Raw genomic sequence first — 15,699 nt, 5'->3', positions numbered from 1 at the left:
GTCTGGTTAGGGTAAAAACTTTATATTTTAAGGCATTTATTTTAGGATCTGTAGTTAAGGAGAGTGTATAGTCTTGTGTCTCTAAAGAAAATCAGGTCTGTAAATATATTAAGATGGGTGAACTTTGGAGCCTGTTAATGTGCTTTGGAGAACAGATAGGTTGGGTTTACGAGTTGAATGGCTTGCCCTTTGTAAGAACGCAAGCACAAGAGACGGCTCGAGAATAGTGTTGTTGGAAAGGTTAAAGGTCACCTTACGGAACAACTGAATAGTAATGGGAGTTTAACTGGTGTGCTGGTTTTTATATCGTCTCACTTAAGCAAGTTTTGGGACAATACTGTGTAATAATCTCTAATTTGTTTTTCTTATGCTCAGCCAAGCCATTCTTCCTCCTCATGCCACCAAAACCAAACATGGTGGAATTAAAGTGGGGAAAAAATAAATCTGTCAGAAGAATACACAAAAATGGCTAAATATGTCATCGTAATCCAGATGCATACACAGTAATGTAAGAGTAGACTAAACTACAGTGGGCCAGCAAAATTATTTAATTGTAATTTTGGCTGCCACAATTTAATTAGACTGATCGTAAGTAACTTTTTTTTTTTTTCATTTAACATGTGGCCTCACCTATATATAAAGAATTTGCTCAACCAGTAGTCTGTAGGGTTGAAACGGTTGTCAAAATACACAGTTCCGTTCGTGTCCCAGTTTTGTGGTCGCAGTTTTTGGTTCGGTACACATTGACTTTTATGAAAATCAATTATTCTTGGACAGTTAAGTTAAAATTGAAATGATATCTTCACAGATTGATTAGTTGACAGACATTGATAGTCGTTTACTTTTTCACTCACAGAGCCAGTGTAATGCAGCTTAAATTCTATGATTGCATTATTAACATTTTTATTTTTTCAATCGTAAATATAGCTGCTGTTCTATCTGCCAGCGGCATGTAGTGACAGACGACAATTAAATGTGTTTCCACTGGATAGCCAAAGATACAATAAGGCTCTGTATCCACCATTTGGTATTCATAGAACACAACTCATATCTCCAACAGCTCTGTAGATTTGGCTTACTTCACACGAATAGCTTCCTTCAACCCGTCCAGTGTACGGGGTGTATGTGCGTACACACGTGCCTTGAGGTGTTCCCCACAAAAAAATAATCACATATCGACAAATCAAGGGACCAAGAGAGCAAGGAGAGTCAACAAACCTGAAAATGAGGTGGTCACTAAACAGAGGACTAAGAACAGCCATTGATGCTGTGGCTGTGTGGGCCTTCGCCCCATCCCGCTGTAACAACACACATCAGAGTGGCATGTGTCTTTGTTGCAATTCAGGCACAAAGAAATTATCCTCCCAAGGTAACACTCGGAGGTCACAGTTAACACAGATCAAACATGACCAAAAACCACAGACCAAATTAACAGAGCAATGTTGGAGAGCTTGAACGCTAACTTCCATCAAAGAATAAATACAGTAAATGAAAAAAAAGCGCATGATGGCTGTTGTTAAGATGTTGTTCATCACACTTGAATGTGTCAAATGCTGCAAACGAATTTCGGATATCATTTTGTTTTTCAAAATTGTCTGTCCTTTCCGCCCCTCCCGACAGTTCTCTATATTGACGGCCATTTTCCATTGAAAACTCAGTGCTTTAAGTTGGACTGTCATCATCGAGTCTTTTTAGAATCAATTATCCTATGAGCTATTCCACTGAGTAATCACCCACCAACAAATTTATAAAATTGCATTCATTTTGTTCTCATTTATACTAATTTTCTGGAAGCTAAAGAGTAGAAGAAGATAGCCGCAGTATAAGGTTAATGAATGAATTTTTCACAGAATATATCCATGTAAATATTGTTATATTGCATGCCTGTACCTGTTACCAATGGTTAGTGTTAGAATATGCGTTGCAACCAAATACTGATATTAACTCTGTCAGTAGAGTTTTCCATTGACTGTTAGCATTATTTGATTGATTTATATAATGTCTTGTATCTAAATATAAAATGAGGGTAATTATTTTTGTTGTCTGCTCAGTTTGTCTTAGTTTGTATTGGGGCATCAATAAATAGGTTAAAGCACGGTCAGAGACAGCACATTAACAGTTCACCAGCTGCCAAGTCCGAGCTGCTATATGAGGCTAGCAGTGTTAGCTTTGATTTTGCATTTATGAAGCTATTATAAACTGCTTATCATGTCACAAGTACTGTATATGTTATCCTGTAACTGTTCTCAAGTTGCAATTTACAGTATATTGTAGGGTTAAAAAAAAAATCCAATATCATGCAGCTCTAGTTTCACTTATTCTTCTGCCACAAAATGCCCAAGGAGACAATCAGTGATGATGATGATTCAAATTCCCCAAACTTTCCTTTTCTTTTTTTTTTTTTTTTTTTTTATCTTTTGGGTTGTTGGACATTCAACACTGTTGCCTAAAATCTTATGTGCTGAGAGGCCATCTTTTCTTTCTGTTCATCATTTAGGTTGTATTCTGCAACTTGGATAGCTGGACAAGGACACAAGGCTTCATGTTGGCTTTTTTCAAGTTCAATGTATTGTCCAGTCCTCTGTGTTTACTGCTGCCAGGAAAAGTGCCAGCTACATTTTGGCATTGATGTGGAACAATGGAGCAGATTCCATGAACTATATGCTATTGTTTCCCTTACACTGGCGGACCTGCTCTCATTTCTAGTTATTTTTGGAGTTGACGGTCAGTTCTGGAAGATAGATTTATTTCTTCTTCATCAGGGGAACTCTGCCCGATTGGACTTCGAAGTAGCATGGTCGTTGAAAATGGGTGTTTATGCGAATGCCTCCACTTGTTTGTTTGCTAATAGTTAGTTTATGCCTGCAAGATCCCAAGGCAGCGTTCTTTGTGCATTTGTCAAGCTATATTTTTAGTTGCTATGAGGTGACCACAGTATGCAGAAGCTTCTCCTTGACCCAGAAAGACAATGTCCCTGTGTACTGTACAAGTAGTGAGTCCAACAGAGGTTTATTTTCTTACATTTCGAATTACATGGATAAGAACTGTGTCAGAGACCTGAGAAAATTATGAACACATTTTTTTCGGCAGTTCAACTGATTAATGCATTATAGTTCAAGGTACTTTTTCTTTACAGCCAAAATTGATTACATACAAAGAATCCTTCTACAATCTAAATGTGAATTGAATACAAACAATAGTGATTAAAAACGTTTGTCATTTTGCTGGAAACAGACAAGTGCTCTGTCTTTCAGTTCAACAACTGTGTGTGGAGTTCATTTTAAATCAATAAAAAACAGAATGTCAGAGATCCACTAAACTGGTGCAGACTGCATTCCAAACCATTTATGAACATTCTCAGGATAAGGCCAGCTGCCACGGTACATTGGAGCTTTGCTCTCTCTACTTCTATGCCTATTCAGTCAGAAATTACTCATTTGCTTGGTATGACTAAAGCCGCTCACCAAGAATGAATAACAATGAGTTCTGCTATGCTCAGTCTTCTTTTGTCAAAAATGTTCATTCTGCGCAATCACATTTTGATTGCATATTTACTTATCATTGTGCATTGACAGGCAAATGTACCACTCTACTTTTGTTTTACGCAATCAATGTGATGGAGTTCTCTCATGTCGAGTAGTCCCTGAAGTGATGTTTCAGGAATTTCTGGACCTGAACTCCGGACTGTCTTCCTGCTTTATCTGGCTGTGTCAACAAAGCCCAGCAGGTTCACACTCTGCTCAAAATGCTGCTTATTTTTCTGGCGGGAACAGTCCTTACTCAACCACTATAACAGTGCTAGGGAAACGGTCAGCCGTGGCCTCAACCGTTGACCCTCAAAGCCTGGCTTCCTGTTGGGTGTTTTTGACACTGTCCGGCATGTTGCATTCTCTGCAGTTTCCTCAGTGTCGTCAGTGTGGAATTTTAAGAAGCAACAGAAGAGTATTATGAGGCACGCAGCCTCTCTGGCCTATATGGATACAACATGTGGATTTTACCGCACATGGGAACACTACATTAAGATCAGTCATAATCCTTGCATTTAAACATTTCATTTGAAGGGCAGAAGTAGGATGAAGGCTGTTGTATGTGGGGAGTGGTTTCAGCCTGGGCTTTCAATGCTCCATTACTTACAATGCTTCCTGTCCAAGTGTCGCACATCAGGTCAGGTTTTCCATGCTGTTTACACAAGACCATTTTAATTAATAAGGGCCATAAATAGGGGTCATTGTGCCTTTTTATCTTCACACCTCAGAAATGCAAACATTTGAAAAACGGTCTCCAAATTTAAATGTTTGTTAAACAATAGCATATCATAACTGATCTTTTGTAAACATTATAAATATGTGCACGTATATTCAAAACAGTAATGACGGAACACAGGACTGTAGTTGTAATTTGTATTTGTTGTACCTCTCCAGCAAAGAATTTACAGTACCGTTAAAGTTTTCTACCAACTAGCCCAGGAGGTTTGAGTTCCTGCGAGCAGGAGCTCTTGGCAACAAACGGTTCTTCTGGTCCATGTGGTTTGTGTTTCCATTGGACATATTTCCATGAAGCGCATCGTATGAAAAGGCGCAGTCTCAGTTGCGGGTGCAATTTCATGTGTTTTATGTGTTTTACACATACGTAAGGCCCACCGTGTTATTGGGCACAAACCTGGTGGCGCTCACGCGACAATGAGGCAGAATTGTGCGTTTTTTATTTTCAACAGAAGAACAAGGTTATACTTTTTTTCTCCACTATGACCGGCGCAAGTAACTCACCAGTCAACACGCCATCATCCACACTCTTGGAGTCACAACAAACCCAAATCATTATACCACAGCAAACAGTACAGCACAACCAGCAGACAACAAAACGCTGTTTACATACATGTGTATTGCCGCAAAGCATGTAGCTTTATAGCGACACTAGCTCAAAACACACAGAAGCATGCATGCACACTATATTAAAAAGGCACCGGGAGCAAAATTGAGTTCGGTTGTACTTTATTGAAGTATTTAACAATGTACGTACTCTTTTTTTTTTTTTTTTTTTATTAATCCTCATGCAAAAATCTTATCTTCCGGATCCAAAATGAACAGCTGGGCAAGTTCTCCATCAAACACGCCAGGCTTCCCTCCCGTTATTGTCATTGTCAGTCTCGTTGCCTTGTGGATCCTTAGATATGATGCCGGCTTTTTGAACAACAGTGGAAGCAGACACGTGAGCCCGAGTATCCACAATCCATTCACATTCAATTGTAGTGTAGGTCGCCCGCCGCTGCCTTCTAGTCTTGATAAAGCTGTGTTCGCCATTTGTCATCTATCGCTCCCATGCCACGCGTAACTTCAATTTGTACACCGTTTACATCAATGTCCAACGGTTAAAGTTGCTTCGTCAAGCCTCCCAGAATAATGGCAAGCTCCGAGTTCATTTGCTGCGTTTGTTTTTTTTTTTTGTTTTTTCACGGCGGTTGTTTGTTCTTTGATCATTAAGCTTTGCTCAAGTTCCTCTTCCAACTCGGGCCACCTCGCATTGTTTCCATGGAAACTCAGCTTCGTCTTCTTGACTTAGCGGAGCTCGTTTTCCTGCTTCCTCTACTTTAGAATCAAAGCATGGACTATGGTCAACGTCATCACTATCTGTGCTCCTTGGCAAACTGTAACCCGATCTTCAAACTGAACGAAAGAAAGACGGCCGCAGTGCTCACACAGTACAGTGATCATTGTTATCAGCGATGGCTAGCTATTGTGAACATAGCTAACTTTAGCACCATGGATTCATTGGTTTTTAATTCTCTCGGCGCTGTTAGATTCCCATGTTTCTCTGCATAACTGAACTAAATTGTGCTTCGTAAGCGTGTCTCTTCGTTGGGGCAATTTTTGGGGGGTCCTTAGTCAAAATGATATTTTGCACAATGCACTTACCAGCATTATACACCTTCTGGGGGGTGTGCCTTTAGCGTCCTCTCCCACGCCCACACTTTCCCCTGAATGTCCACTTGCTGACCTCTCATACGCCCGCTTTTTTTCTGTATAAATAGGATGTCGGCAGGAAATGCTCCCGTCAGTTACAGATTTTGGAAGTCGGTCCATACATATGGCGCTCCGTATTAAAAGTTGTGTATGTTTTTGATACCTTTAAATAACCCTTTATCCAGAAGAGGCAATTGAGAACTGATTCTTATTTTTATATATATCTTTGATGTAGGGAGTTAAATTGTATACAGGCACATTTCAATGAATTACTATACATTTATTCTATTTCCTGAAGCCTTACATCGTTTTACTACATATTTGAGAACAATAAATCACATCTGTAGCCATCTGCAGGCTTCTACGTCTATATACGTATTTATTAAAACGTTTTTCTAATGTCTTGGCATTTGAGTGATTACATTTTTCTAGATGGAAGTTCTCCAGCTTTCGAGAGCATCTGCTCACATACCTTTTATGGGCCTTTGATTCACCATGTGCTATGATGTAATGTCATATTTAACTTGCTACTACATTACAATGTAGAGTTGTCTGTACGTATTTGCTTCTATTTTGCTTTGTTTTTACTCTGCTGTCTGCAGCAAGGTTGGTATTGCAAATACCTTGATAAAGTTCAGGTAATACTTATTAATACTAATACTACTAGTAATACTTCACTTCATGAACAGCTTTTAAACACAGAAATGTGTTTAATTGTGCTTTTATTTGTGTTGTCATATCTGTGTCTTTCTGTGACGGGGTATTTTGCTCTGCAGTCATATGGGCAGATATCTTGTATGGATTGTATTTTTATCTACATTCAAAAGATGGCTTGGTTAAATGTGAAAACATCTGATTTCATGCATTTTGTTTTTCCAAATTTTAAAAATGGTTGGAGAAAGTTACAAAATGTTGAAATATAGAATGTGGACACTATTTTTTCTCAATTTCCAGGGTTAAAAGGCAGCATAAGAACACCGTGCACATTTGGTCGCATAAGGTCAGGGCTGTGTGGGATTGGACCAGATGGTCTCCCAGTGTCGACAGCACAGACACGAATGGATAGCATGAGACTCCTACCTCCTCTCTCTGGTTTTCTTATGTTAGCTGGCAACAGAAATAACATAGTGAAAAATGTTTACTTGATTAGGCACAGCAAAGTAACTCCAGGCTTTTCAGTTAAAAAATAAAACAAGAGTTGTTCCTTTTACAGTGGCTCAAATGACTGGCACCATACCCTTCTGTTTCCTTTTCTTTAGCCAGGATCCACACATGGTGGACTTGGCTCCAGTAATGGGGGGCAAATATGGCCATTTGATAAAGACAGTCAAGATACTATTAGCCTTGTTTCCCTTCAGAACTTCTCTATTATCTCTGATTGTACACGAACAACATAGTAAACACAAACAACCATGCTAGCGGAATTCTAAACAGGCAGATCTTGGTCTGGACAAACCTGGACAAAATCCACCCCAATCATTTACACAACCCTCTTTGTGAGCTTTTTAACAAAGAGAAGTAGTGTTAATAATACCCCCACACATCTACCATATAATGGCACTAAGTAAGAGCTTCTTTTCAGGACTCTTGTGCCACATATTTCAGCACAGTCAAGATAATGGAACTAGATCAGGAGACTTAAACTATAGTAGCACAACAGATACAAACTATTCATTGGGCATATCATTGAGTTGCTATGCAATTAGCGCCATATAGTGTAAATACAGTGAAATGTGAAATACAGTTAATGGTCTGGCTTTTGTGACTGTGTTCAAAGTTTATCTGTACGACTGTGACCTTTGTTATTTTCTAGAAACTGTGTGGCCCCTGAATGTATTTTCAGCATTTTTATTTCTGAGCCTCGCTACAGTCTTTTTTTGTATGTTATCTTGTTTTTGTTGGTGTTTTTACTTGGGGGGGGTGGGTTCGGTGCACATGTATTCTGCTGAATTGGCTGTTGTTACTCTGTGATTGTAGCTAAGCGCAGTGGTTTTTGTGTTAGTGGCACTCAACCGCATATGTTTCTCTTTGTACCCTGCTGACTCCATGCCTGGTGGCTCACTGGGTGTGTCCACCTGTCACCGTATTCAGAGCAAACACACAAGCACCATCACTGCACTGTTGCCTATTACCTTCCAAATAAATGACATCATTCGAAGCCTACTAAACAGAGCGGTAGCAATTCTATATTTTTAAAAACTGGATCCATACTACATAGACAACAACTCTAACTGTCACGTTTGGGTTTAAAACAATCTACATCCATTATTAGAGTGTTTTTTGAAGAATTCTCAGATTCCAGGAAAGGATGGTATTGTAACTGTTTCATCAATTATTCAACTGTTGAGGTTTATGGCTATGTAATTTTACAATTTTCCCTGATGGATACATTTTTTTTTGTCTTTTTCTTGTTTTCATCTAGCTCTGATTGGGTGGAGATCCTGGAGCCACGCTCCCGTGAGCGCATGTATGTGAACTTGACTACTGGGGAGTGCGGCTGGGATCCTCCTCTAGGTGCTCCTGTTCGCCAGGCAGATGGTAACCAGTGGTGGGAGCTCTTTGACTCCCAAAGTGGCCGCTTTTACTACTACAACTCTACAGGGCGCCGCACAGTCTGGCATCGGCCACAAGGAGCAGATATAGTGCCCCTCTCACAGCTTCAAGCTATGAAGCGCTGTAGTGAGGCCAAGCGAGCGGGAGTGGCTGTGGAGAGGGAGCAGCAGCATGTGACCACAGGGAGTATCACCAGTGTGGGGAGTCAGGGTCAATCCACCGCTCTGCCTCAACATGATGGAGACAACCCTGAGAAAACCGAGGTGACTTCTAAACTAGAGCTGGACCCAGGAGTGGATGTCAGGTCACAGGCAGACGGATCCAGCAGCGAAAACAAAGAACCACAGAGGTAAACCCAGATAATACTGCAGTTGTCTGGACAGTAAGTGGAGTGGGAATTGTGGTTTAACGTTGTAGATCAGGTTACCAGGGGAAACTCTGATCATAGAATGTGTCACAATTGCTTTAAAATGCTTCTAAGACGAGAAGTCAAAGCATTATTTTGACATTTGACCATCTGGGTCAATCTCAAACTGTTTCCATTTTCCTTCACTTATCTAAGTTCCATGCATTCTATGTTTTATTTTCTATACTGCCTTTGAACATAAGGCAGCTCTTTCAACAAATGCTGAGAATGCTCAGTTATACATATTGTAGGGTGCAACATTCCCTCCTCTATCCTTGGTAGAATGGCCCCGACAGTAAGTCATTCAGAGAACACATCATATGTTTCATGTTGTGGCCGCATCTAAACCACCATCTCCTCCCTTAGATTCCGTGCGTGCCACATCTGTTTCATCTGGCAAATGGCCACTGCAACTATTCTTGTGTCCTTCTGTGTACTGACCAGCACCCGGAGCTTCTCTGCTCCACTGCCCATTTTATTTTCCTAAAACAAATCTCCGCCCCAGGCTATCAAAGACTGTAAGGCCTCTAAGTATGAGAGTTTGTGCGGTTACATGGGAGGCAAGTAAGAGAGCATTGCCTGTGATTAATAACAAGCCAAGCCGCGACATTCCAGCTGCATACGAACAAGGAAAACGCGACTCAATTTTCAAAGGAATCGAATGGGGACTTTGGCTCTTTCACACTCTTCGGCTCTGTGTCCTTATCATTTACAATTAGATAGAATTACAGGATGAACTAATTGCTTAGTCATGTCTTAAGAATTAAACTGCTGTATGTCTTGCAGTGTGAGCGTAGAGCTAAAACTGCCCACTGGGTTCCACTCTGCCCTAGTGACTCAACCTTTCCCAGAACCCTTGCTCTCTATTTCTTAAAACAATGGTCAGCTGTGTTCTTAGGTGCTAAAGAGTGTTTTGCCCACTGGTGCTCAATACCATTAAGTTGTGCCTTGATGTACAAGTGATTAACTTGTGAGCCTGTTGAGTTACATGCCATCATTTGGCCACTTTCTTTGCTTTGAATTGCAAGGGCAAACTCGAGATACTGTAGCATCGGTGTGTTGTGGCAGTGAACTCAATTCACTGGCAAATTGTGAGCAGTTCTTTTAAAAACAAGGCTTCAGGATCTTTATTGTCAGTGCTAATTAAACTAATACACCTTTTCATTTGGCCACTTTCTTTGCTTTGAATTGCAAGGGCAAACTCGAGATACTGTAGCATCGGTGTGTTATGGCAGTGAACTCAATTCACTGGCAAATTGTGAGCAGTTCTTTTAAAAACAAGGCTTCAGGATCTTTATTGTCAGTGCCAGTTTAACTAATACACCATTTATATTTAAAACAACCCCGTACCCTAGTCTTTTGGTCCTGTGTCTTAACACCAAATAACATTTGTTTTGTGGTTCTATAAACCTTTAAAGTAACATTGAATATTAATGCTGCAGCAACACATGCAGATTTACAGTAGTACTCAGTTATTTATTTTTCATGTTATTATTATTTATTTATTATTATTATAGAGTGCTATTTTTACTCAATGAATACAAATTGCAATTGTTGTTTTTTGGGGTGACGTAAGAAGCTGAAAATGGATTAATGGCATTTCCATTCATTTCAATGAGAATATATGATTTGCTATACAGTGGTACCTCTACCTACAAAATTGATTTGTTCTGGAAGTCGTTTCGTAATGAGAGTTTCTTGTAAGTAGAACCACTTTTTACATATAAATAAGCTAATCCATTCCAAGCCCTCCGACACCACCACAAAAACTAAGCATTCAAAGTACATAATGTAAAGAATAATAAGAATAACGTTCATTTACCTATGCCATTGGGCGAAGATGAGAGTGAATGACAAGGAAAAGTTATTGTGGGGGACAGAGGCAGAGGCAAAAGTTTGAGCGAAAACATACATACAAATGTCCGCACACTCACAACTTAATTCCGCTGAAGTTTCTTGGGGATGAATGATGAATAAAGTTGCAATAAACACAAATGAAAAGCTCACAAAAAAGTTGTACTTTACCAACGTGTGCTAGCATGTGACATTGTCTGAAACGCTCCCGTGTGATTCGTTGAGTGTCAAAGGCAAACAAAAAGCATAGTGTATAAAGATTCACATCCCTTCTAGCCGATGGGATGCCAGAAAGATGCTACGGCAATAGCCCATGGGAGAGCAGCTCCATCGTGCCACAAACCAAGATACAGGATGTTTACGTTTGGTGGAATTTGGGGGCTGCGAATTTACGCCTATTTGTGCGTTTCGTATCCTGAATTTCCCTTCTTAACTAGAGACAATATTTTTTTAAGGAGGCGTTTCGTAACCTGAATTTTTTTGCTACTAGAGACGTTCATGAGTAGAGGTACCACTGTATAAGTATTTTGAGTTCAGAGCGTGGTCACTCAACAAATTTTACTTGTATCACAAGGCACCACTGTGTTTCGCCATATGGGCCTCGCACATGCTCACCAAACCTAACCCTAACTCAATACCTTGCCAAGAAATTAGAAACCATGTCACGATTCACAGCCGAGGTGAAATGTGCATGGCTTGAATCAAGCAGTCTAGCGTCACGGTTTGCACACCAAAGTTTGCATTTTGTGCTTCTAAAAACACTGAAAATCTTGACTTGAAAAGTAAAACTGCGAATCAGTTTTGCTGGTTGCAGAAACGGAGGACAGAGGGGCATATGGGACTCAATGCGCTTATGTCACCGATGCGTGGGTGGAAGTGAAGCTATTCGGTAGCGGAGTGGGAAGAGTTTGCAAGATGCAATGCGATGCTGAATTGAGAAAAGGAAAAGTGGCAAAAGTCTGGGAACATTTCACAGTGAAATGCAAGGCGAGCACTCCCCGTTGTAACACAGATCTTTCTCTCCGCCGAGTAAGACATCATGTCCTCGGACCCAAGAGTCGAAGGTCAAGTTAACATAGCACAAATCAGTGACATCATTAGTCTACCTTGGTATCATAGCGTAGACCAACGGCTGCGGAATGTCTTTCTGTTGATTGTTCTTCTTTTCCTTTTGGCTTGTCCCGTTAGGGGTCGCCACAGCCTGTCATTTTAGATGAACGCATATTTTTTTGGCACAGTTTTACGCCGGATGCCCTTCCTGACGCAACCCTTCTGCATCTAGCCAGGTAGAGAAGCTTACAGCACCTGGTATTCCAAGGCGGTCTCCCATCCAAGTACTAACCAGGGCCAAACCCGCTTAGCTTCCGAGATCTGACGAGATCGGGCATTCTCAGGGTAGCATGGCGGTAATCTCTTTCGCTTGATTCTTAATACTGTCAAATATGTTAGTTGTTTATTGCTGTGACAAGTACACTGTCACATGACAATAGCAGTGCATACAGGTCCTTTTTAGTTAGTGAAGTCACAGACATGATGTATTAATGTGTCATACAATGGTAAAATAATAGCTGCTTAAGTGAAAATATATAGTTTTTTTTTCATCAATTAATGGCTTATTTATAAACAATGTCAATTTAAGAAGCACAAATTGTTAATTATATTTAAAAAAAGAAACCAATGAGTCATATGTTATTAAATGGAGGTCTTTTTTTCTCTTTTATTTTTCTCTTTGCTATTCAAAATACCTCTTTATACAAGCAAAAATTATAGTTTATCCAAACAATCAATTGTTCGACAGAATTTTCAGTAGGACTGCATTATGTTGTCGGATTTCTATTTAATAAAATCCTTGCTTCGGGTCCCTGTGCAAATGAGCTCCAAAATCCTGCTCCTTAAAATTTGAAATTGCTTCTCAAGCGGACAAATTGTTAGTAAAACTGCTCCTCAAAGATAAAAAATAATATTTTGAGTTTTGTTGTGACAGTCAAAATGGACGAAAACAAACCCTTTGACATACTTGTCTATAGGCAGAGCTTCACTTTATTGATAGTGACATAGATGAATGAGGACGGGAGAAAGATAAAATAAAATAAATATCAAGTTGGAAGGGTGGTTTGTGGTTTCACATAATTTTTCCTTGCTTTATGAAAGCGAGTTTGACCCTTTGGTGTAGACATGGAATATTTTCATATTCTATTTTGAGTCTATCTTCTGTATTACATTTCTCTGTTGGTTTACGTATCTTTATTGCTGAGGTCTTAGTCGAGATTGTGGCTTTTGAAAAACAAAGCAGTTCTCTGTGGCGCTTGGACATTCTAGTTGTTCCACTCCCGGCTTCCTTTGGGTTTTGGGACATCAATAACATCTGCTCATAATAGATAAGACATTTTGAAATGTTGCCAAACAGCACATCCGTGTGTTATTCACAAGTAAGTCATGTTTGGTGTCTATCCTTCTGTTTTGTCTCTATGTATCTGCTCCTAGTAAGTGCAGCATGATAGAGGATCAGTTTCTCATTGACAAAAGTCCAGTGTTCCCCACAGGACCAGAATATATTTGTGGTGATGGGTGTTTGGTGACTGGCTGGGGCTTTTGGGTGGGTGGGGGGCCATTTTAAGATGAAATAACACTTAAGGAGTATCTTATATTCAATTAAAATATCTCAATAAAAATACAACTGTTTGAATAAATAAATAAATGCAAAGAAATTAAGAATGTAAGTGATATATTTTTGAGATTTGAGTGATCTTTCAGAGGATTTAGAGTAAGGTTTAAATCCGACCATCCATTTTCTTAGCCACTTATCCTCACAAGGGTCGCAGGAGTTCTGAAGCCTATACCAGCTGTCATGGGGCAGTAGGCTGGTTGCCAGCCATTCGCAGGGCACAAAGAAATAAACAACCATTCACACTCACTTTCAAACTTATGGGTAGCTTAGAGTCTCCAATGAATGCATGTTTTTGGGCTGTGGGAGGCAGCCGGAGCGCCAGGAGAAAACCCACGCAGGTACTGAGAGAACATGCAAACTCTACACAGGCGGGGCCCTGAGTGAACCCTGGACCTCAAAACTGTGAGGTTGACGCTTTACAGCTACGCCACCGTGCCGTCCGGTTAAAATCACCTCACATAATAATTATAGAATAGGCTGACAGGTTTAACAAGTGTGAAAAAACCATGGGTAAAAAGGCTGGGTCATTTTTATTTGGCACATATATGTATATTAAGAATTGTGTAAAGCTTGCTAAATATAGAGTTCCAATGACGTCGCCACTGTCCCAGGATTGCCTTGTCCGCCATCTAGTGTGTCACTACCGGTAATTGGAAACCTATCTATACTGTGGCCTGTATAATTATCTATAAGCCTTCTGGATCCGATATTGCACTGTTTATTGTAAAAACTAGTCCTTCATGGACTAATATTGTGGCGACTCTTTTTCTACAATTACAAAAAGCCTTTGAAAACCTGAGTGAAAGTAGTCAATGAGGCTTTTTCTTCCGATTGAGTAAAATGCGTTTCTTGCATGAGGAGCAAATCTCTTAAATTTATTGACATAATCTATAATGTTTCTTTTTGCCCATCATCGAATGCCATTGCCATTGCTAGACACGGATGTTAAGTGTGTCATATGTGTGTGCTATGCATTCTTTGTTTTTTTGGGTTTTTTTTTCAGTTTTCCAGGGATTTTATGATATTGTGTTAACAAATGATGCGTCATTACGATTTTGTTTAACTAAGTAAAAGTGATTTATAGCAACAAATCAAAAGTACTCATCTAGAAGAAGACCCAGGGCACATCAGGGCACAAATTCTTGCAGCAAAAGCCGAAATAAATTTGTGGTGGCCTGCCACAATTAAATGTGTATGTTTGTAATGCAAGGAATCACATGTCCTGGGAACTTTGGGGTACTTTGGGATGCATGGAAAGCTGTGGTTTACATGGGGAAACATGCCTGTCCGAAGTGGTTAATGCTGCGGGAAACACACAAACTGATCACGTCCCTTGATGTAGGATTACGAAGTCTTATACATAACCTAGTTCAACATCTACATTAAATTTCACCCTCATTTCAATTCATATATCTGTTTATTGTTGTCAAAGTTAGGACAGTCTTAATGGGATTTCGCTGCACATAGTTTGCACACTATATTGTTTCTGTGTGTGGGCTTCCATCCACCGAGCTTTCTACTTTCAGCAGCGCTGCTCGAGCTGATACATGGCAGTTTTGTGTAGGATGGCCTACATGGTTCACATGTGGATCATGGTACTCATTTGTCTTATGGGCAAGTTATGGGTGCATAATAGACCACAAAGACTGGGAGAAAAGCTCACACTCAAAACTTGGTGTAAACCAAACGCTCTCTTTCCAGGAAGACATGATCCTGTTTGTTAAATCTATAATTTGTACTTTTTGGCTCTCCCTGCGCCGAGCCCCAACTGTTCCCATCTATCTCCCCCTCGCCCTAGTCTTTGCGAGTGAATTTACACTAATGTAGTATATAATTGAGCAATTGAAATCTGCTTTGTAAATAAAACTGGTGAGAAAAACTGTCAATCAGAATGACAATCAGCTTTAATGGCCGAGTATGTAACAACAAAAGGAATTTGTCTCCAGCAGTCTGTGGTTAAAGTGGGCCTGTTGGTATATTATTAATGAAAAACCCACAGCCAATATGGTCCCATGTGTTTTTTTCACCACAAAACATGATTTTGACATATACAGCTTTTTGTAACTCCCGCCATGAAAATCCTCTCAAGGATTTGTTTTCGAGAAGAAGCAGGAAGTGACGTAAAGGACAGCGGCGCCCCCTCGTGAACTCGTTTGTTTCCATTAGTTTTACCTCTGGGAAGGTTGCTCGTTGTTCCTTCGTGTTAGCCAAAATGCCGGCTCATTGCATTGCTGGACATTGCTTGAACACTCGGGAGA

At 40.0% G+C, this 15,699-nt stretch overlaps 1 protein-coding gene and 1 pseudogene across 9 annotated transcripts in view; one reads left to right on the top strand and one right to left on the bottom strand.

The window, feature by feature from the left end:
* The window catches only part of arhgap46a (Rho GTPase activating protein 46a), a 53,075-nt gene that overhangs the window by 15,370 nt on the left and 22,006 nt on the right, over window positions 1-15,699 (top strand). For 5 of the 9 annotated variants that reach the window (XM_061832092.1, XM_061832091.1, XM_061832086.1 and 2 more), the window contains one exon: window positions 8,383-8,862. The exons of 1 other annotated variant lie outside the window; for it this stretch is intronic. In XM_061832092.1, the coding sequence (XP_061688076.1) occupies window positions 8,383-8,862 (480 nt within the window). The remainder of the gene's footprint in view (window positions 1-8,382; window positions 8,863-15,699) is intronic. 3 more of the 9 variants (XM_061832088.1, XM_061832089.1, XM_061832090.1) reach the window with 2 other exon arrangements.
* Window positions 12,067-12,185, bottom strand: LOC133508170 (5S ribosomal RNA; annotated as a pseudogene).

This window comes from Syngnathoides biaculeatus, chromosome 10 (assembly GCF_019802595.1).
Source record: "Syngnathoides biaculeatus isolate LvHL_M chromosome 10, ASM1980259v1, whole genome shotgun sequence".
Taxonomy (NCBI): domain Eukaryota; kingdom Metazoa; phylum Chordata; class Actinopteri; order Syngnathiformes; family Syngnathidae; genus Syngnathoides; species Syngnathoides biaculeatus.
This window is presented reverse-complemented; position numbering and strand designations above follow the sequence as displayed.